This window comes from Pongo abelii, chromosome 14 (genome assembly GCF_028885655.2).
Source record: "Pongo abelii isolate AG06213 chromosome 14, NHGRI_mPonAbe1-v2.0_pri, whole genome shotgun sequence".
NCBI classification, from domain to species: Eukaryota; Metazoa; Chordata; class Mammalia; order Primates; family Hominidae; genus Pongo; species Pongo abelii.
Window position 1 is genome coordinate 41,142,100 of NC_071999.2, and position 23,504 is coordinate 41,165,603.

A 23,504-nucleotide genomic window follows, 5' to 3' on the forward strand; every position below is an offset into this window, starting at 1 on the left:
ATTTCTGGAAGAACGTGTTTAAGATTGGTATTACTTCCTTAAATGCTTGCTGAAATTCATTGGTAAAACCACCTGAGTGTTTTCTCTTTGGTAAGGTTTTGATAACAAGTTCAATTTTGTTAAACATAGAGCTATTCCGACTTTCTGCTTCATCTGGTATCAGTTTTGATAAATTGTGATTTTCAAGAATTTATCCAGTACATCTAAGTTGTAGAATTTACTGGCGTAAAATTGTTCAAAGTATACTCTTTCGTATTTAAATATTTAGAGTAGCTATCGTGATCATCCCTCTTTCATTCATGACTGTGATATATTGTGTCTGTCTCTCCCCCAGCCTCCTCCCCCTTCACCACCCCACTTATTTGGATTTACTTTGTTTTACTTCGTCTTGCTTCCTAAGATGGAACCTTATATTACTGATTTTTAGGCATTTTGCCTTATCTAATATAAGCATTTAAAGCCACAGTGTTTTCCCTAAGCTTGGTTGTAGTTTATTTAAAAACTTTGATATATTGCATTCTCTTTAATTTAAAGTTCCAGGATACATGTGCAGTACATGCAGGTTTGTTACATAGCTAGATGTGTGCCATAGTGGTTTGCTGATATATTCTGTTCTCAACAGATTCACTTTGAAATATTTTCTAATTTTTCTTGTGATTTTTTTTTTGTTTTACCCACGGATTACTCAGAAGTTTTTTTTTTTCTTAATTTCCATCTATTTAAGATTTCCCTTTAAATCTTATTCTTACTGATTCCTAATTTAATTTCATTGTGGTCAGGGAACACATCTTTATTAATTCAACTCTTTTGAATGTTTTGAAGCTTCTTATATCCCCCCCGGTATACAGCCTATCTAAGTGACTGTACCATGTGCCACTGAGAAGGAGTCTTCTGCTGCAGTTGTTGGAGTGTTGCTCTATAAATATTCAGAGATTGAGGTGGTTAGCGGTGTTCACATCTTCTAGAGCTTACTGATTTTTTGGTGTCCAGTTGTATAAATTGCTCAGAGAGGAGTGTTAAATCTCCAGCAATCGTTTTAAAATTATCTATTTGTCCATTTAATTCTGTAAATTTTTGACCAAATATTTTGAAGTTCTTATCACATGCTATTTGTGATTTTAATATCATTCTGAGAAGTTGACACTTCTATCATTATAAATTGCCCCTCTTTACTGCAGGTAATACTGTTTGTCTTCAAGTCTACTTTATTTGATATTAAAACAGTCTATCTGACTTCCTTATACTTCCTGTTTCCACAATGGATATATTTCTATTAATTTATTTTTTTATATTTAAAACTTCTCTGTTACAGACAGTAGTAGCTGGGTCTTAGGTTTTGTTTGTTTTTATCTATTCTGAAAACTTCTGCCTGTAAGTTGGATATAGTTGGATAAAGGTCTACCATACCTTTTTTCCCTCTGTAGTCTCTTTTGCTTTTTTATTCCTCTTTTCCTCCTTTCCTTCCTTCTTTTTAAAATATTTTTAAAAATCCAATTTTAATTTATCTTTTGGCTTCACAGCAATGCATTTTGCCTATCTCTTTAGGGTTGCTCTAGGGATTACAATATATATCTGAAGTTTTCATAGTCTAGAGTTAATACTTTATGACATCACATAAAATGTATAACTGCAGAAGTTATGCAAGTGCATTTATCCCACTCATTCTTCATGTAATAGTCATATGTACTATAGCTACATATGTTATAAACCACATGATACATTGCTATAATTTTTGCTTATAACAGTTTTAAGTATTTTAAATAGTTTAAAATGAAAAATGTTTGTTTTTGCTCAGACATTTATCATTTCTGGTGCTATGTAGTCCTTCTAGTGATTCAAGTTTCCATTTGGTATTATTTGCCTTCAGCCTGAAGAATTTCCTTCAGCTTTCTTACTCTGCAGGTCCACTGGTGTCAAAATATCTAAGTTGTCTTTTATCTGAAAATGTCTTTATCTTACATGAAGATAAAGGGAAATAATATCTGATGGAAATATGATTTGCACAAACAAGTGAAGAGTCTGAGACATGATAAATATGGTGGCATACTTAAAGGGTAGTTTTCTAATTTATTCATGTTTTAAAAACCAATAGTATACATTTATTTGACAGACCTAGAGCAGCTGTATACTGCTAAGATTTCTACTACAGAGGCAAGAAAAAAGTGTCCTTGTACTTTATGTCCCTTTGATTGTGGCAGCCAAGATTGAGTGGGGAAATGCAGGAGCAAAAGATAGCAATACAGGGAAATTCGTGGGGAGAGAATTTCTGCAACTCAGACAAAACCTTGTATACAGTGAAGAGCCTGTTCTACTGCAAACAAGAATCTGAAATTTGGGTTAAAAAGATAAGAGTTAAGATTAAAGTCACTGAAAATTACTTATTTCTCCAATGAAGAGTCAGGGTCCATTTCCTCTCCTCTTGAATCTTCACTGGCCTGTGCCTGCTTTAACCAAAAGATATCTGGAGAGTGACTCTATGAGAGTTATGGGACCAGCAATTCAGAAGATGTAGCCTTCACACTGGTCTCATGGAATCCTAAGCCTTCATGTAAGAGGTCCTTCTAGCTTGCTGGAGATACCATGCGGAGAAGTGATGAGACCACAGGGAAAAACAGCCCATTTGAGCACAACCTGCATTCACACCCACCAGAAGACCACGTGTGGATGACGCTGTGCTGGAATCTCCAGACAGCCCAATTTTGCTGGCTGAACATCACGGAGTGCCATGGTTAACACCACACAGAGAAGAATCGCAGAGCCAAGCTTTGCCCAAACTGGTGACTCACAAAATCATGAGATATGATAAACAGTTTGTTGATTTCCACTACCAAGTTTAGAGTAATTTGTTGTACAGTATTAGATAACTGGACGACAGTTTACTGTTTAAGCAAAACAAATAACAATGCCGGGTTGATAACTGATGTGGCTTGGATGTTTTGTCCCCTCCAAATCTTATGGTGAAATATGATGCCCAATGTTGAAGGTGGAACCTGGTGGGAGTGTTAAATCATGGGGGCGCTCTAGGGTTTAGCTTAGCGCCATCCCCTTGGTGATGAGTGAGTTCTCACTCAGTTCATGCAAGATCTGGTGGTTTAAAAGAGTTTGGGGCCTCTCCTTTCTCTCTGTCTTGCTTCTCCTCTTGCTATGTGACACATTGGCTCCACTTTGCCTCCTGCCACGACTGTAAGCTTCCTAAGGGCTCACCAGAAACAGAAGCTGCTATGCTTCCTGTACAGCCTGCAGAATCACGAGTCAATTAAACCTCTTTTCTTTATAAATTACTCAGTCTCTGGTATTTCTTTATAGCAACACAAGAATGGACTAACACAATAACATATGTAAAAGTAAAATGTATGACAACAATAAGAAAAAATGAAAGAAGGTAAATAGAAATATGCTGTTGTATTTTAAGGGCATAATATCAATTCAAGGTAGATTATGATAAGTTAAAGATGCATATCATAATCCCTAGAGCAACCAATAAAAAATAGTTTTAGCTAAAAAGTCAATGAAAGAGATAAAAAGAAATGCTAAAGTATACTTGATAAATCCAAAGGAAGGCAGGTAATGAGAATAAAAGGAAAAAGAAAATAGATTAGACTAATGAACACAAATAGAAAAATTGTGAACCTAAAACCACACTTAACAGTAAGTATATTATATGAAAACGAACAACAGAGATTGTCAGAATGAGTAAAAAATAACAACAAAATTCAACTACATGCTATTTACAAGGGACACTCTTTAAATATAAAGACATATACAGGTTAGAAGAAAACCATGCAAATACTAATCACAAGAAAGCTATATTAATATCAAAGTAGATTTTTTAAGACAGGGAGTACTAGCATAGAAAAATTAGCATTATCATTTCCTTAGGATAAGTGGGTCAATTCAGCAAGAAGAAAGGCATCTAACAACAGAATCTCAAACTACATGAAGCAAAAACTCTCAGAAAGAAAGGGAAAAAGAGTTGTCACTGAAAAATTTAACCCTCAAAAAATCAGTAAGGGAACAGAATATATGAAAAACACTATTGACTAATTCTACCTCATTAATATTTATAGAATACTACACCCCCCAAACAGAAGAATACAGTCTTTTCAAATGCATATGGAACATTCATCAAGGGAGAACATGCTTTGGGCCATAAAACAAGTTTCAGAAAATAACAAAGGACAGAAACCTTACAAAGCATGTTTTCAGATGACAACATAATTAAATTATAAATCAATACCTAGAAAGTCTCCAAACATTCAAGTTAAATTATACACTTCTAAACAGTGAAAAGACTTACTAGTGAAAAGAAAAAAATCACAAGGGATATGAGAAAATATTTTGAACTGAATGATAGTGGAAATATATCAAAGTTGATGAGATGCAGCTGAAGCAATGCTTAGAGAAAAACTTTTATAAAGGAAAAGTTTTAGCTTTAAGTGCTTATATTAGAAAAGAAGAAAAGGTTAAAATCAATGATGGAAGTTTCTACCTACAAAGACTTTTTTTTTTGAGACGGAGTCTTGCTCTCACCCAGGCTGGAGTGCAGTGGCGCTATCTCGGCTCACTGCAAGCTCCGTCTCCCAGGTTCACGCCATTCTCCTGCCTCAGCCTCCCGAGTAGCTGGGACTACTACAGGTGCCCGCCACCACACCCAGCTAATTTTTTGTATTTTAGTAGAGGCAGGGTTTCACCGTGTTAGCCAGGACGGTCTCGATCTCCTGACCTCGTGATCCACCTGCCTTGGCCTCCCAAAGTGCTGGGATTACAGGCGTGAGCCACCGCATCCGCTCTACTTATTTTTTAAATACTTTAAGTTGTGGGATACATGTGCAGAACGTGCAGGTTTGTTACATATGCATACATGTGCCATGGTGGTTTGCTGCACCCATCAACCCGTCACCTAGGTCTTTAAGCCCCGCATGCATTAGGTATTTGTCCTAATACTCTCCCTCCCCTTTCCCCTCAACTCCTCGACAGGCCCTGGTATGCGACGTTCCCCTCCCTGTGTCCACAGGTTCTCATTGTTCAACTCCCACTTATGAGTGAGACCATGCGGTATTTGGTTTTCTATTCCTGTGTTTGCTGAGAATGCTGGTTTCCAGCTTTATCTATGTCCCTGCAAAGGACATGAACTCATTCTTAGTTATGGCTACATAGTATTGTGTGGTGTGTACGTGCCACATTTTCAAAGACTTTTTTTTAAAAAAGCAAAGTATAGAGGCCGGGCACAATGGCTCATGCCTGTAATCCCAGCACTTTGGGAGGCCGAGGTGGGCGGATCACGAGGTCAGGAGTTTGAGACCAGCCTGGCCAACATGGTGAAACCCCATCTCTACTAAAAATACAAAAATTAGCTGGGTGTGGTGGCGGACACCTGTAATTCCAGCTGCTTGGGAGGCTGAGGCAGGAGAGTTGCTTGAACCCAGGAGGCAGAAGTTGCAGCGAGCCAAGATTATACCACTGCACTCCAGCCTGGGTGACAGAGCAAGACTCTGTCTCAAAACAAACAAACACACAACAAACAAAAAACCCACAAAGTATAGAAAGACAAACAGTAGAAATCAATGAAATAAAAAAATGAGCTAATATAGAAAATCAATGAATCAAAATCTGCTTCACTGAAAAAAAATCAATAAAACTGATAAAATTGACAAACCTTTTTTTGCTAGACTGATCAAGAAACAAGACAGAAAACACAATTTATCAATACCGGGAATGAAAAAAGTCATCATCACAGACCTGTAGATGTTAAAACGATAATAAGATCATGTTGTTAAACAAATGTGACACTTAAGATTAAATGGACAAATTTCTTGAAAGACATAAATTAACCAAACTGACACAGAAAAAAAACAGCCAAAAGGAAAAAATAGGGAATGTAGTCCTATAATAATTACAGAAATTGAATATGTAATTAAAACTTTCCCATGAAGAAAATTCCAAGCCTAGATGACTTGACTGTTGAATCCTATCAAACATAAAATTTCTACACGAATTGTTTCAGAAAACAGAAGACTTTCCATTTCATTTTATATGACCAGTATGAGATAAAGACATTGTAAGAAAACTACAAACCAATATCTTTCATAAACACAGATGCAAAAATTGTTAACAAAATATTAGCAAATCTAATCCAGCAATAAACAAAAATTATCTATACCTTAAGACAAAGTGAAGTTTTGCATTTTAAAAAATCAGTCATAATCACCACGTTAACAAACAAGAGGAGAAATAGTCATCTTACTAGATAGAGAAAAAAAGACTGACAAAATTTTACATCCATTCCTGATAAAATCCTAAACTAGGACTAGAAGGGAATATTTTTTTAAGCTGATAAAAAAGCATGCACAAAAGGCTACAGCTTACATCATAAGTGATGGTAAGAGACTTAACATTTTCCCTCTAAGATCTGAAACAAGGCATGGATGTCTACTTGGGGCTCTCCTCTGTACAAATGTGTCTCAAGCAAACAAGGACTCACAGGGAAAGGTATCTGGGCCAGATACAACCTGGAACTCTCCGAGAACTGCCTGTTCTACCTTTCTTGAATCTGTAAGACTTGTCTAGTCCTGGAAAAGTCTTCATTTGTGGGACACTATGGCAAAGCTCAACGTTTCCCTTCTTCTCAAGTGAATAGACACCCCCAAAATTATTAAACCACCATCATGTCAGACTCATGGGTACACAAAAACGTGATGACATCATTTGGAGAATACACACTTTACAAGATAAAAACATTTTATGTATTTATAAATATATAATGAATGGGATTTCACCAAGAATATAAGAATTAGCTAATTTTGATTAATATGTTCTAATAAGAAGAATGCGAGTATCAGAGAAAAAAATTTCCCAAGTGCAAAAATATTGGCCAGACCATCATTTCCTTAACATTAGCAAACATCATGTTGCCCTACTGCTTAAAAACAAACAAAAACCCAAAACCATATGTAAAGCAGGTGAGGGGAAGAGGAGGAGGAAGAAAGGAAACAGACTAGAAGCAACAATTTCAGATTCACAGGCATAGTCAGAAAGTTTAAGAGGGAAAGGCAAAAACTAATCAGGGATGGTGTTTACCTCCTGGGAACTCCCAGGCAAATCTCTAAAGAGAAAGGGGGAGGTCCTTGTCACAGCTCTTCTTTTTGAGAAACAAAGATTTCTAATCCTTCAAATAATGCCACAGATGTGAACAACCCCAAAGCATCTTTTCAGTCTACTAGATGAGTGGTTTTAGATTTTAATTTTCATCAACCATTAAAATTTTAAAAAGAAAACTAACACGTAACTTTGGGGGACCAATAAAGGATTCCCAACATTAGATCTGGACATGAAAAATAATGAAAAAACAAGGAATAAATGTTTCCTCCTATCATTTCATTATAATCATTTGTTAATATCAACATTATTTTAACATCAAATAAAGTATGGAGAATACAATCTTAGGATATCAATGTATAATATGTAGCTTTAAAAAATACTCAGTGCACTGTATTTTTCTCATTTTGCTTCGGATGAGTGAGATCTATGGGACAGCACTGGCCAGCGGGCCCTGAGTCTTGACCTGGCCAAGGCAGCAGTCATGGGAATGAAGCCCTTTAGAGCCAGAGTAGCCTATCCACCATCCCATCCCATCAAGCCCAAACCCCATCATCTTCCCACTAATCTTCAGCAGATGGAGGGGGACCATTCAGCAAAGAACTTGCTCAACTTCCTCCTCGATCAGGCCCCATCGAAAACTCATGTGAATTCACATTGAGCCTAAACTCCTCCTCTCCATTTTCCATGGAAGAGACATTCTTCCACCTGGTTCTGGATTCCCTTGCCTTCTGCCTCCTCAGGGATGCTCACTCCATCACCAACACCCCCTCATCAGCTGCGGAGGATTAAAATTATTTGACATTCCTCCCACTGACAGGTGGGGTCTATGTACCTCCCCTTGGATCTGGGTGGACCCTGTGATGGCTCTGACCACTAGCATATGGTAGAAGTGGCCTGGGCCCAGGCCTGAAGAGACTGGCAGTGTCCCCTTCCTGTCTCTTGAAACACTCTCTCTAGGAGCCCTGAGCCACCATGAAAGAAGTCCAGTGACCCTGAAACTACTCTACTGGAAAGGCTTCAGCTGACAGCCTCTGCTGAGCTCAGCCTTCCAACCCATAGTGGCAAAAGCTCCAGATATGCGATGTCTTGGACCCTCCTGACTGGACCATCCACCAGCTGAAAACTATGAGTACCTCAGTTAATGTCATGTAGGCAGAAGAATTGCTTGGCTGAGCCCTGCTCGAACTGCTAACCCATAAAAACATAGTTACAATAAAATGGTGGTTGTTTCAAGCCAATAAATCTTGTTTTAATTTTTATGCAACCACAGATAACTAGAACATGAGGATCTTCAAGACTTCTTTCTCTCTCAGCTGCTTCTTTTGTAACATAAGCATATTAAAGTCTGGTCTCTTATCAAAATCTCGTACTTTACCCTCAGTCCCTTTGTAAATACTTCACACCTTCATTTCATCTGTGTTCCCGTCTTTCTTTCTGCAATGGTGCTTCTTCTCTAACCATACCAATGAAATGATTTTTGCCAAGATCAATGACATCTAGGTCTGGCTCAATACAAATAGTCAATTACCAGCTCTTAACCTTACTTGATCTCTCAGCATCACATGATACTCCTGAGCACCTGTTCCTTTAGGAAATTCCTCTCCCCTGGTCTGCTCAATACCACTGCCTCTTGGTATTCTTATCTCCTTAGTAACTCTTTGTGTTCCCCATGGATTCCTTCTCTGCTGCCTGTACCTTAAATACTGAGAATCTTTTTAAGGTTCTTTTCTCCACTAGTCCCTTCTCTATGTGCTTCCCACAATCATCCTATATCCTTCCCTATATCCATTGCTTCAAAGAAATGCTGTGTCCTCATTCCTCTGAGCCTGTATTTCTAAGCCTAGACCTTTCTCTAGAATCAAAGGGCCAACTCTGCACTCCAAGAGGTATTCAAACCTAGAAGTATTCAAGCTCAACAAGAGTAAAAATAAAAATACATTTACCTCACACTGCCATTCTACTGTCCTTCTTCATCAGCGGATGGTGTCACCATCCACTTGGGAGTTACACCTCACTTATCCTTAGCCATGCTCATGCCGATTCTTCCTAGTTAATACATCTAGAATTGGCTTATTTCTCTCTACCTCATTGCTAACACCATAGCTCAGGAAATTATCATTTCTTATTACAGACTCCTTCTGGCCTCCAGATGCAATTCAAGGTGTTACATCCTATTAGAGTGTTCATTCTACAGTATAAATCTCATCATATCACTCCTTTGCTAAAATCCTTTAGCAACTTCCCAACAGACCAGGTTACAATTTGAATTTCATAGCATGAAATACCCAGCCCCTACTTACTACCTGTCATCTTTTGCCTCTTCCCCCTTGTGACCTGATGGCCAACCATATGGACATACATGCAGTTCCATAAATTCACTGTACTCTCTAAGACTGCCAACCTCTGTACCTATTATTCCCTCCATATAAAATGCCCTTCCCTGTTTTCCAAACCAAATTAATTGCAACGTGTGAAAAGCTCAATATAGCTATTTGCCATCTCAAGAAAACTTTTGCTGTCCCCTTATTCTGTCTTAGAAAACTTTTCTAGTGTCCTTATTTTGTGTTCTCATCATGACATGTATTAAAAAGCATAATTTTCTACTTAATAGCCTATTTAAAAGTCTGTCTGAGTACTAGACTCAGAACACCTTTGAAGGCAGGGACTTATTTTTTATCTCAGTTCTCCAATCCTTCTTTGGCATGCACTGCAGACTCAGAAACGTTTATTGAATGACTACAAGGCTGAATGAGTGAGTGGCATCTATTTGTTTGCTAAATTTACTAGTTTCACTTATACTTTTAATAACATTACAAAAAATTATAAAATTCATTAAAGTAATTTCTCCCTACAAAAGAGTAACGCTTAAAAAGTGCTATATTAAAATTCACCTTCTTAGTTTTTCCTTGCTTGAATGAAGAAGAGAAATCTTTTTGTTTTTCTCGAACTCTGACAACGAAGCATTTAATTCAAGCCCATTGCCATTCCTTAAAGATTCAGGGCTAGAAACAAGAGAAAATCATACCATATATTAAAGGGGAAAATTGTCGGGCAAAATTAAACAATACGCACCAATACACTAAACAAAGGATGCTTCTCTAAGTCTCTTGCTTCATACAAAGGGGCAATAAGTGTCAAAACACCTTATCTTAGACATTTGGTGCAGAATGTTTATTTCAAAATTTCAAAAGAATATATTATCAAAATCATCCTAAATTCAATGACTGATCAAAATTCTAAAATAAATTGTTAACAATAGATACAAGCAGGATTAAAACATTCTGACCTCATCAACTATGACTACACCATATTATATGACTTTATCCACCCTTCAGAAGGAAAGGTACATTACAGGAAAAAGGCATAAAGGATTAGAAGGACAAGATACACCCTAGGCCAACCCGACCAGCAAAGCGCAGGTTCCCTCCATTTTAAAATTTGTCATTTAATGGACATTTTCTGGCTCTACTATTTTTGCAGAACTTCTTCAGGCATTCTGATTGATTTAAAAAAATATTAATCTAAGAAACTTGCAAACTAATCCTATTTCCTCTATCCTAAGAGATATAACTTGATTTGAAAATTTTATTTACAGTGGTAGGATACTGAGGGAAGACAGAAGGATTCAAGATGAGTAGAGATCAAAAAGCACACGCATACTATGTAGTCATAAAAACTTTTTTAAAAAGAAAAGCAGTTGCAAGTAATATAAGAAAATTAAGACCTTCCAAAACCTTTCCCAACCCCATATCCTAGCCTAGATAAGGGTTAACATGGCAAGCCTCTTTAAGATTAAAATGTTAAATAAGACCAAGAAAGCTGTTGCTCTCTGTGTTACCAATGTCAGCTTTGGTTTGACCACACTTACTGACTGCCAAGTCCCTTTCTTGTTCAAAACAGTAGATGGCCACATTCTACAAATTCTGGAAGTGACTAACTTAAAATTCTCACCATCATCAGTACACATGCCCTCAGCAGTTATGTCCATTCTTTGCATCCCTAGGCTCTACTTAAAACCTCCTTGGAAACCAGCTTAAAGTGAAGGGAAGAAATTCACAAAAATTGAATTTTATAAGCATACTAGCATTGGAAGGGTCTGATCCCCAGTTCAACTGCCTACCCAATCCAGGTTTGAATGCCAGTTCTAATATCTACGAGAGAGAGAGACAGAGAAACACAGACAGACACAGAGACACACACTAAAACTTGCCTTGTATACCAAACAAGAAGATTCCAAAAGCTACATGAGGTATGTAAAAGATACTAAATCCTTTTTAAAGGGAGATTTTCAATAACTGGGGGGATAGGTTCATGAGTTCAAGAAAGACAACGGGAAGAAGCTGAGTAGTAGGTATACAACAATTGAGGCTGCTCTTGTCTGTTTAAATATTGGGGTTCCACGTAAAATTTTTGTTTGAGAAATTTCACTGTTTTCATTAAGTTTAAATACCACTGCTGCTATTTAACTTTGCTTAGTGATAACACAGATTCTAATACTGATCATATTCCCCAATGATGGGGAACTCACTACCTTACAATTTGACCTGTTACCCCTGTGGTCAAGTCTAATTGTTTATGAAGTATTTCCTTATATTAAGTTGGATACTTCTGTAATGGGTACCCATGGTGCCAGCTCAGGACTCTTAAGTACAGCAAATGCTGCACCCCTCTTCCACAAAATAGCCACAATCAATAAGTTCTCTAAAAATATTGCTATTACGAAAAAGAACAAAAAACTAACCAGGCAAATAGATCAGTAGGAAAATATCCCAGGTGTTCGCTGTAAGACCTCTGCAGGGGCAATCCAGGTTCTTCAGGCCCAGTAGCATTTTCAATCTTAACTGAAAGTTTTGAGAGGGGGACTATTTACTTCTAAAGTCACTTAAGGAGATGATGCTAATCAAACACAAAAGCCCCAATCCTTAATGCAGTTGTCATCTTTTACTCAATAGATTTTACAAAGCAGTATTTTTAAAACTGAAAGCAATGTATAGATTTCTGTGAAATATAAAACCACCTAGATTAGAAAGCAAAAACTAAAATACTCAATATTATTTACCCCGGGATACCTTTAAGCCAGATTCTAGTCACTTAGCGACAGGTGTGCTTAAAACACATTCAACTGAGTTTATTTATCAAGTTCCTATTTATAGGTAAATGTCAGGAGACAAAAAAACATGCATGAGTCTTCAATAAGCAGCTGCACTGTCAAAATATAGCATCTGAAAAAAAATTTTTCCTTTTTAGCAGCTGCTCGTCCTCAGAGCAAAGATGAGACAACTGGAAACAGACATGGTCATGACCAACAGAAGGGCGTGGGCAGGTGACGAGCAGCTGCTCTATTTCACTGAGAACCAAATAAGAAGAGGTTGCAAAAGCCCTTGGTCACCAAAGTTAGCCATTTCCAGGAAGAACCACAAGGGCTGGGAGCCACTGGAATGTCACAAACAGACTCACTCATCTGAATATTTAAAAAGAACATTAAAAAAGGACTGTCACAGTAAATCTCATATAATCATTATCAGGATAATCCAGAAAGTGTCTTTCAGGTACATTTTAAGAAAAAATCACCTTAATTTTCCCAGCTTTATTAAAGTATAATTGACAATTCGAAATTGTACATATTTAAGGTGCACAACTTGAGTTGATAATATACGTATATATTGTGAAATAATCACCACAATCAAGTTAATTGACATATCCATCACATCACATCGTTACCTTTTCTGGTGATGAAAACACGTAAGATCTACCCTCTTAGCAAATTTCAAGTAAACAATACAGTATTGTTAACTATAGTCACACTGTGGTATATTAGACCCCCAGAATTTGTTCATCTTATATAACCAAAACCTTGTACCCCTTGACCAACAACAGTCCCAATTTAACATCATCTTCATTTTAAAAGATTTCTTATTTAGTGTCCCAGGCCTAGAAAGACCAAAAATAGTCACTGACCAATAATGATTCCAGTAGAATTTAATTTCCGTAATTGGAGTCTGTCCTTTCACAAGCCAAATGAAAGCTAATTTAATTAGTTTAAGTGTTTAGATACTGGTGATATGCATAATATAATAGGCAAAGAGTTTAGAAATGTGAGGTCTAATTGAAGCATTGACATTAATCCTCTGTATCTAAAATCTAAAACAGAAAGGGCAACCACCCTATTAACTTTAAGAAATAAAATAATTTATATGCAAGTGTTTTGCAAAGTAGAAAGTACAATACAATTGTAGGTTAGTGCCCCTGGCTTTTAGATAATCACACAATGACACAGCACAGTTAATTCCATTTTAATGAGTATGAAATTATGGTAGCTAGGCTACCAAAAAAGAAAAAAAAATAGTAACACAATGCTGCTACCAACCCCCAACCCAAAACCCTGTGCCTACCCAGCACTGTATTTGCCCTTGGGCAACACATTCTAAACCTCTGAAGATGTAGTTTTTTTCTTTCCAGGTAAAGAATATATATTTCTCCCTTTATTTTATTTATGCTTGTTTTTGTCAGAAAATATGAGCATAGTTTTCAAAGATTTTCATTCAAATTTTCAAACCTTTGGAAATTTTTTACTCACCAGTGTTTGAGGGACATGTTTTCCAGTATTTTACCACGTTACTCATCTTTTCCATTGTCAGTGGTTCAGTTAAAGCAATATCAGTTCCATGCCCTGAAATACAACCTAAGAATCTTTATATTAAATATTGACCTTATAGTTCTATTTAGAGAAAAAACAAATACTATATTTAGCAGGTACATACCTTTAAAATTTTCAGGGATTATAAAAACAAACAGTGAATGTGTATTTTTCTTTTTGCCAAATCTGAGAGAGGAAAGAAAATGTTAAAATAAAGCAAAATCATTATTCAAAAAATTGAGATTCAGGAGTTTAGCTATTAGGAACTAACTACAGTGATTTTCTTCATTTCTTTAGAATTTAAAATAATATCATTAATATGGAAATTTAGTAAAAGTAGCATCTCAAATCAGTGAGGAAAGAGATCAATCACTTTTTCTTAAAAACAAAAAAGCCTAAACCTTATCCAAATTTTTGATCAGATCATCAGTTTACAAGAAATTTGTGGAAAGAAAGAAACATTTTAAAGAACATCACAGGAATGAAATAAGCAGAACCTAGAATGGGGGGAATTCTGTAAGACAAATGACTCCTTTTAAATATATATATAATTAAAGAAAAAGACAAGAAAAAGGAAAGTTGAATCCTGATTTGTATAAACTCAGTTTAAAAAAAATCATAAGATAAGCAGGGAAATTTGAATGCTAATGGGATATTTGACAATACTAAGAAGTGATTACTAATTTTCAGGTATAATATGGGTTTTGTGGTTATTCTCTGAGTCCTCACCTTAGAGAGGTACCAATTAAAGTATTTATGGACAAAATAAAACAGTATTTTTAGATTTGTCTTAAAATAATCCACTGGTGGGCAGGGGTGGGAAGGTAGGGAGAAACATGATGAGCCAGATGTGGGTAACTGCTGAGGCTACATTATGGGTGTATTATTATACTCTCTCCCCTTTTATTTCTTGAAATTTTTCAAAGAAAACTTTTTTCTTAAAGTGGCATTATAGTTCACTAAACTCAGTACACTAAGTCTGGAATTCGATAACTGGATGGATACTGAGCCTTGGCATTAGCCAAAATGAAATGATTTTCAGGGAGAATGTGACTGTGAAAGAGACTTTAAAGAGAACAGTTTAAAACTACCTAAGAAAAGCAAACTATTCTCAAATACTTTAAAACATCATTTATTAGCATTTATTAGCATGTGGTTATATATGGTTATTATTTATTCATCAAAATGAGAACTGGGAGCACCCCCACTGTATAACATTTTTAGTTTATCTTACATATGCATTTGGAAGTACACATTCTATATTTCAAATTACATTATATATTAATATAATTTATATATCTGAGTCATATATATTGAGAACCTCTTATGTGCCAGCTCTGTGCTAGGCTCTGGGGGATATCATAGTAAACAGACAGACAAGGTTCCTGCTCTCACACAGCTGGCGGTCTTGGGGCGAAAAGACATTAAACAAATCATTACAGATAATTTTATGGCTGAAAATGTGTCCAATGCCAGTAAGGAAAACCAAAGGGGCCAAGAGGAGTCCATGCCTGGGCACCAACCTGCCTCAGAAGCCTTGGGGAGGGCTTCCAGGCAGACAACTCTCGGTGCTGGCTAGACACAGAAAAGGCTGGGGAGAGGGGGAGGGCAGAAAGCAGATGTGCAGCACAGAACATTCTGGGCAAAAGGCACAGCATATGCAGAAGCCCTGGGGTGGTTGAGAACAGGTGAGTTTGAGAAGGTACGAGATGTCCAGGAGAGCTCTGGCACAGGGCATCTGAGGAAGAAAAGCATAAGTGGAGACCAAAGAGTGAGGGAGGGCTGGGCTCTGCTCACAGAAGGCCTGTTAGGCCACAGGAAAGGTTTGGTATTGAAGAAAAATGGGCAACGGAAAGCTATGAAGCTCAGGAGCAACCAACACAATTACATTTGCATTTTGGAAAGACCACTCTGCCTATGATGGGATGCACTGATAGGGGTGACACAGGTGAACTGGAAAGACCCTAGGGCAGTGATCCAGGCAAGAGCTGATGGTAAGGAAAGCGGGCATACCTGTGAACCTTTGGTAAAGTTAAATATTTCAGAGTATTTACTAAATTAATTACTTCAGACTAGCAGGATTATTAAGAAAATGTGACACCACATTGACGTCCATTCAGACTTGATTCTGTGCTATGAATTCTGGGGAGTTTAGGCTGAGAGAGAAGAAAGGAGAGAATATATGGTTTCTATGAGGAAACGAGAAACTCAGAATATTATCATCAAAATAGGCATATGCAGGAGGGAGGATAGAGTTTGCCTGGCCAACCAAATGTGGAGGTAAGAAAGGCACTTCCTACACTGGTGTAGGTGGTGTGGTGACACAGAGGGAATAGGGGGATCAGAATGATGCCTGCCAGGATGTCAGCATTTCATATATATATGAAAATAAATATATACATTTTAGAAAGACAGACAGACAGACAGACAGATAGACAGATAGATTTTTTTTTTGAGACAGGGTCTTGCTTTGTCACTCAGGCGGGAGTGCAGTGGCATGGTCAAGGCTCACTACAGCCTCACCCTCCCAAGCTCAAGCGATCCTGTACCTCAGCCTCCCAGGACTACAGGTGTGTGCCATTACACTCGGCTATTTTTCTGTATTTTTAGTAGAGATGGGTTCTCACTATGTTGCCCAGGCTGGTCTCAAACGCCTGGCCTCAGGCAATCTTCCCGCTTCAGCCTCCCAAAGTGCTGAGATTACAGGCAAGAGCCACCGTGCCTAGCCTCGTATACATATTTTTAAGTGATGAGAACGTGTGGATTATAACAGAGGTATGGACAACAGAATGAGGAAAGAGAGGTGAAGGGGAATAATGGACTGAGCAGATGGGACTGAAAGAAAATTATCGGGTAGTTTAAATGTTGAAATAAAAAATACTGCATAGTGGATTCAAAAAAGTAAATTATCTTAAGTTAAATACAGTTAAATGATTTTTTAAAAACAGATTGTTTGCTTTTGGAAATCTTCCTATGTCCGTTTTTGAAAACCCGACTTTTCAGAAATTTGAAAATTAATTTTACTGACACAAAAATATGTAAGATATGGATATATGGATTTATATGCCCTGATGACTTTCAAATTTCAAGCTTTACATCAGACAAAGGTGGGATTCTTGCACTTTTGTTATTAGCACAGAATCAATTACCAAACACACACTCCCCTTGTTGTATAGGGAACTCCTGCAATCGATAAAAGTTCCCAGAATCCAATACTCTGGTCTTAAGCTCAGCTGTTCATTCACATTCCCTACAAATCAATAAGCTAAAAGAGTTTCTAGTTTCTAGGATCAACCAGAAAATGTTCTCTTTTTTGTGAATGAATATTCCTTGAAACAAAACCAAGCAATGCAAAAACAAACCAAAATAAAAATCACTTTTATCCGTACCAACTGATACTACTTCCTCTTCTATATACCAAAATCAAATTGTAGGCTCTGAGACCTTCTCAATTAATGTCTCTTGTGTTTTGCAATTTATTTGGGGACAATTCATTTTCCCTCATGTTTCATGATTACGCTGTTTAAATGTCATGATGTTTCCTGAGGCTACACCTCACTTTTGAGATTGGATACTGATATTCTTGGTTCCATTCCTATGCCTGCCTGCAGTGCCCTCTAGAACTGGAGCCAGCATCAGCTCAACCTGTAGCATACCCACCCGCTGTCTTGCCCCCATCCCCGGATCTGTCTCTGGTAGCTGAAAAAACAAAGATCATATACAAGTGTTTTGAGCTGAGTTGTACAATCTGCTGATCAAAGGGTCTCAGGAAAGCCCCGGACTCTGAAATCTACCATCTAAGAGGGCCAAAGAGGTGTTATAAGTCCCTATGAAGCCTGCGGAAATTTCTACCTTTACTTCTCTTAGAGCCATAAGGATTTCCAGGGACAAAAGCCAGTATCATCTTTGGGTTGTGGTTTTCTTGAGTACAGTTACCCATTATTCTGTCCGTGGGCTAAATGCAGCCAAACCAACTTGGTATGACCTACATGGGACTTGTAACAAATAATGTTCTTTGTTAATTATTTAATTAAGCTCTGATAGTTTATTCTGGCTAATAGTGAAGAGTGGTGTGCCCTGTTCCCACTCGACTCTCCCACAGAGTTCCTGCTGCAACATTTACCATGTGACGTGGTGCTAGAAGTGATAAAGACCTACAGTTGTCCTCAGTTCCTACTCACTTCCTCCACCAATTCGTAGGAAAAAGGTTTTAGTAAAGCTACTTAGATGTTTTGCTGTTACTGTGTTTATTGTGGAATATTCAGAGGAGTAGGTCATGTAAACTACCCAGTAAGATTTAATGAGTTACATTGTCAAGTCAAGGATGTCTTGGAGACATAAAAGGAAAACTTGTTAGATCTTGGTGGCTCACAAGATTGGGTTTTCTTAGTGATCAGTTAGCTGGTCAGACAATTAAAGCTACACGGGGAAGAAATGAAACCAGATTCAAACTTGATTTGTTGATGGAGCAGATGGAGCCACATCCTGCATTCCTTTTCTGTTGCTAAACTGCTCTGAGCTCGTGAGAATCACAGAATTTTAACTGCAGAACCATTTCATGGAGAAGAAAACCACAACTCCCCATATACTGATGAGTTTAAAACATATTTAAACTGCTGTACCTGTCTTTGGAAGATAAGTATCAGGATGTGTCTAAATTACCAAGTATCTGCCCTTTGAGTATGGCTCAATTTTGAGAACTTATCTAAGCCAAGAGTGAAATATCCCTGGAATTCTGGAGCTAAGCATACGAATCTGAAGATTATCTTAAAATATGTTACCACTAGGTAGTGCCTGAGTTCATCTGCTTAATAAAAATACACTCTTTCAATACATTCTTGAGATGAAAACAAATTGGGCAGTACTATCAGGAACGTTAACCTATAAGTGAGATGTGCCATAATTCTTGAGAAAGTCTGTAAAGTACTGATATTTTATGAATGATTAAAGTCAGTGAATGATTAGCACCAAGCTTAAAACATAGTTTTGTAAGATTAAATTTAAGAATATTTTAAGGAAGCTGCTTTCATTTTATTCTAAAATAAATCTAATATTAAAGCTAACAGGCTAAACTTCATTCTTATTTTCAATAAAAATCTATATGTCTTACAGATATATAGATTTGTGATCATGTGCTCTAATACTGAACATATATATGGCCACTTCCATTCTATCATCAATTCCTCATTCATTGACAGGAGACATAAAGCACCCAGAGAAACAAGAGTAAGGTACGTAGTTGCACATTTTCCTAGACCTACATAGCTTTCGATATATTACAAGACAACAGCAAAGATCTAAAGAGAAAAATTTAAAATATAGCAGAAGAAAAGTAGAGCCAGGCTTTTCATTTTGGTTTAGTCATTAAATATTAGCCCAAACTCAAAAGATGTAGTGCTTTAGGATAGATGAAGGTTTAAACTCCTTACAAATGGGGCAGTACACGTACAGGACTCATTACCATAAGAAAAACTATAGGTTGAAAACTAGAAACATCCTCTACAGGGGTTTAAACAATTCATAAACTCATAACAATTCTGAGGGCAGGAAAGGGAACTTCAGAGACATTCATAGCCTCTGAGGACAGCACCATGAAAGCAAAGCTTACACACACTTACACACACACACACAACCAAACAACTCTGTCCCTTTGCAGAGAGGAGCAAAAAAGCGAGGAGGCATTGCCTGCCTAGGACGGCGCTTCTCCCACCCATCCATACACGCATTCACTGGAGCTACAGCAAGGCAGATAACAGCTGCTGGTAGTCAAGACCTTCACTGGGTGTTGGGAACAGTGCAACAGGAGACAAACAAGGAATACAAGTCCACGTGTATACCACAAATTATTTGTTTTCTTTCAAATAAATGATTTCTTTCAAGGCAAAATAACAGAACTATCATTTGCACAGCTATACACTTAGTACCTTCATCTATTTTCTTTTCTCTGCTAAGAAATCTTAAGCTATGTTACTCAGGGCAATAAAAGCTGCTGAGGTGAGTATCAGACAAGAAATTTTCTCCTCTAACCTTCTAGGTTTTAATATCTGCAGCTAAACATAAAGCTGGTTCTTAAACAGAACTTCATTCTTATCTTGTTCAAAAGGCGGCTCTGATAGTGAGCAAATGCAAAGCTTTACTCCATTCAGAGGCATAGCTAGGGTCCTAATCTTGGAATGAGGAGAGAGACCAGCCATATTGAATTGTCTGGGGCTCTTTCAAAACCGTATCTGTGTTTGATGTACAGCCACTCTGGCACATACTGAACCTCACAGGTGAAAAAGAGGTGGTTTCAATACAAAAGTCAATTAATTACAGACTTCTAGAAAGAAAATGAAGGGAAGAGTAGAGTTCTAATCTAGTTTTGTAAAACTTGTCTGAGTTTTGTAAAAATGAGCCATGTGGTCTTAGGCAAGTCACTTCAGCCTCAGTTTTCTCATCTGTCAAGTAAGGACAATAAAATCCTGCTCCACCTGCCTCATGTAGCTGCTGTAAAAAATTTTAAAATATGATATAAATGAGGTATTATGATGAGTCCCCAGCCAAGGGAACTCTCTTTTTTTAAGGTTTGTAATAAAATAAGCATATTCTCAGAAGTAGGATAGTTTACAACAGGTTTTAGAAGTGGAATTCACTTTGAGGTAGATAGTTTGCCTGGTGTGTCTAGAGTTCATATACCTTGTAGAAAGCCAAAAGAAATGCAGACCAGTTGCTCTAAGAAACCCCAAGAGTAGTATCTGTCTGTCTGTCTCTCTGTTTAATAAGTAACTTGATGGCTTGGGCTTCTCATTTCAACCTTTCTTTTCCCTTAACATAATTTGCTTGCCCGTTTATTCAGGGATCAAAATATTGTCTCTGAATTTTTTAGCCAAAAAAGAGGCCTGTCTTGTAATGCTGACAAGCTCTCATATGTTCCAATACAACTGACAATTCCACTTTATCTATTAAGTATTTCATGGAAGGAGAACAAATTTGTTCTGATCTAACTCTATCTAAATACATCCTAAGTGGCAGGGAAGAATCTAACTCTCCCACCACTGGACTCCAATTTTCTAGAGCTGGAGTGGGTTAAAAAGAAGCAGAACTTGGCTAGGCGTGGTGGCTCACCCCTGTAATCCCAGCACTTTGGGAGGCCTAGGTGGGCAGATCACGAGGTCAGGAGTTTGAGAACAGCCTGACCAATATGGTAAAACCCCATCTCTACTAACAATACAAAAATTAGCCAGGCGTGGTGGCACGTGCCTGTCATCCCAGTTACTCAGGAGGCTGAGGCAGGAGAATCACTTGAACCCAGGAGGAGCAGGTTGCAGTGAGCCAAGATGGCGCCACTGCACTCCAGCCTGGGCAACAGAGTGAGACTCCTCTCAAAGAAAAAAAAAAAAAAAAAGAAAAGAAAAGAAGCAGAAATTATGTGGAACTGCAAGACGAAACAAGAACACTGGAGGTGGTGGTTTCTGGACCCAGTGAATCCAGAAGGCCCCATGGCTCCAGGAGACACCTCAGTCCCCAGCTAACAGAACAGAGAGCTAAGAGTGCTCACTTCCTTTAGTGTCTGCCACTACAGTTAATGAACTCTGGAAAGATGCACCATTTTAATGATAGTTATTAAAAAGGAGCATGTGTGGGAATAATGTAAGCATTGCATACTAAATAAATTTCTATGACAAATTGATTCTTACAGTCTAATCTGTACCTATTTTCAAGCTAAAATAATTCCTTATAATAAAATACCACAAACTGGAAATAAAAACAACATGTACATAGACTCTCCCCATGAAAATATCACTCATTTTTTTTTTTTAGAAATAGCATCTCACTCTGTTGTCCAGGTTAGAGTGCAGTGACATGATCATAATTCATTGCACCCTTAAACTCCTGAACAATCCTCCCACCTCAGTCCTCCGAGTAACTGGAACTATAGGTGCATACCACCATGCCCGGCTAATTTTTAAAAATTTTTTTGTAGAGACAGAGGTCTCACTATGTTGCCCAGGCAGGTCTTGAACTCCCGGGTTAAAGCAATCATCCTACATCGGCCTCTCAAACTGCCAGGATTACAGGCATGAGCCACTTCCTAGCCCCTCAATTTGAAAAGTAAAATAGAAATATATCATCTTTTTAGGAGTTTTAAAAAAATGGATTTTTAAAAAAATGATTCTAAAGATACAGCATCAAGGCTTTTGAAGTTTACCTAATTAACTTGATGTCTTCCAGCTCCTCGGCACTTAGTGAAGAAGGCATCTTCAAGAAAACCATGTTGAATGTGCAATCATCCAAAAGTGCTGCTGCCTCCTTCGTGTCACTGATGGTGATGGTGACTTCTGCTATGTTTGCAAATAGTTTCTGTACAGTATCAGCCAGGTAGCCCACAGTGACATCTCCAACTAATAAGATGTCTATTTTTGCCTGAAAGAGAAGGAAGCAGAGGCGTCACATAATTATTACCTAGGCATAGGGAAAATGTCATGTATGAGAGGATAAGATAAATAAAGCTCACAAATAACACAACAATTGACTCCATATCTAGTCTGACTGGCTAGATGGTCAACTATAAGCAGCTCAAGGACAGGAACTATTAATTTCACATCTTCAGTACCTAGACTAGTGATTAGATCTGAAGGTCATCCTGTTTTTAAACATTTTGCCTACCAATGGTATTCTACTTCAGTTTTTCTGCAAATTTCTCTCTCATCCTATTAAATGATAGAGTTCTTATGACTCAGTTTCCCAAAAGTCTTTCCTGCTGGAAAATCTGTTTATTGCTGAAAGGATCAAAGTCGTGACTCTCCCACGTGATTTATTTTGGTGAAACACACATTCCAGGGAACAGAGAAAGATTTAAATTCCTAAATCATAAGAAACACTGAAGTAAAGTCCTTTCAATGGAATATATGTGCTATTCAAACCTCAATATTAGGAACCAAAAAGGCTATTTGCATTTGGAGATATTTTCAAGTATATTCAATTAGGAAAAAGAGCATTCCCAACTTCACGTTTTATTTCTGTATGTTTTATTCTCTACAGCTAATGAACTCAACTCACTGAAAATGCCAAAGAATGGGGATGCTTAAATTAATGGAAATAGAAGACAATTGGAAATGCCAGGCCACAGACATCTGTATGAGAAAACAGATTTGGGAGGTGATTAGAGTTGAAGCTAAAAGAGTGAGTGAAGGGGCTGGAAATACTTGTACAAAGAGAAAGGCAGCTTGGCAAAGAAGCAACTCCACAGGGCAGGATGCTGGTGTAAGTGGCCCCGTGGGGCTTCCTTCTCTTTTCAGCCTGGTTTCCTGAGGGTTGCAAGAAAAAACAGGTGAGGTGCAAGAAACTAGGCAAGAGTAAAGCGAGCAAAGCTTTGGCACTTCTACCTGCTCACCTAATTTTCTTCCTTCTTCTTATAAAAAAGTCAATCTTCCTTTACCATCTCTCATATCCTAATTCAATCTCTTCTCTGGAAGGAACTGCTGTCAAGGGTTTGGTGTCTATCCTTCCAGACAATTTTTGTGTCAAACATATAAGTAGAATACACACATACATAGCTTTTCATAAATGGGCTGTTAGTATTTTTGGAAGTGAGTTGCTTTTTTCATTTAACAATATAGTTCAACAATTCCTCAAAAATTCTGATTCACTGGGAACATTCTCATTTTCCAGGCGGTTATAGATTTATTCTCATAAAAATATGTTTTCTATTATTTGTTGGGATCAGGGGTGAATGTGCTCATCTGTCATCTTGATCCAGTCTTCCTTATTTTCCATGATGATAATTGAT

General features: G+C 37.6%; 2 protein-coding genes across 2 annotated transcripts in view; both read right to left on the reverse strand.

The window, feature by feature from the left end:
• The window catches only part of SOHLH2 (spermatogenesis and oogenesis specific basic helix-loop-helix 2), a 33,894-nt gene extending 11,756 nt beyond the window's left edge, over positions 1-22,138 (reverse strand). Inside the window, exons 1-5 of the mRNA XM_009248569.4 lie at positions 21,924-22,138; positions 13,860-13,921; positions 13,676-13,780; positions 11,840-11,939; positions 9,990-10,100 (exon numbers count right to left, since the gene is read on the reverse strand). Of these exons, the coding sequence (XP_009246844.2) occupies positions 9,990-10,100; positions 11,840-11,939; positions 13,676-13,780; positions 13,860-13,921; positions 21,924-21,988 (443 nt within the window). The 5' untranslated portion in view covers positions 21,989-22,138. The remainder of the gene's footprint in view (positions 1-9,989; positions 10,101-11,839; positions 11,940-13,675; positions 13,781-13,859; positions 13,922-21,923) is intronic.
• Positions 21,924-23,504, reverse strand: part of CCDC169 (coiled-coil domain containing 169) — a 97,232-nt gene continuing 95,651 nt past the window's right edge. Inside the window, exon 8 of the mRNA XM_054528918.2 lies at positions 21,924-22,138. Coding sequence (XP_054384893.2) covers positions 22,129-22,138 — 10 coding nt within the window. The 3' untranslated portion in view covers positions 21,924-22,128. The remainder of the gene's footprint in view (positions 22,139-23,504) is intronic.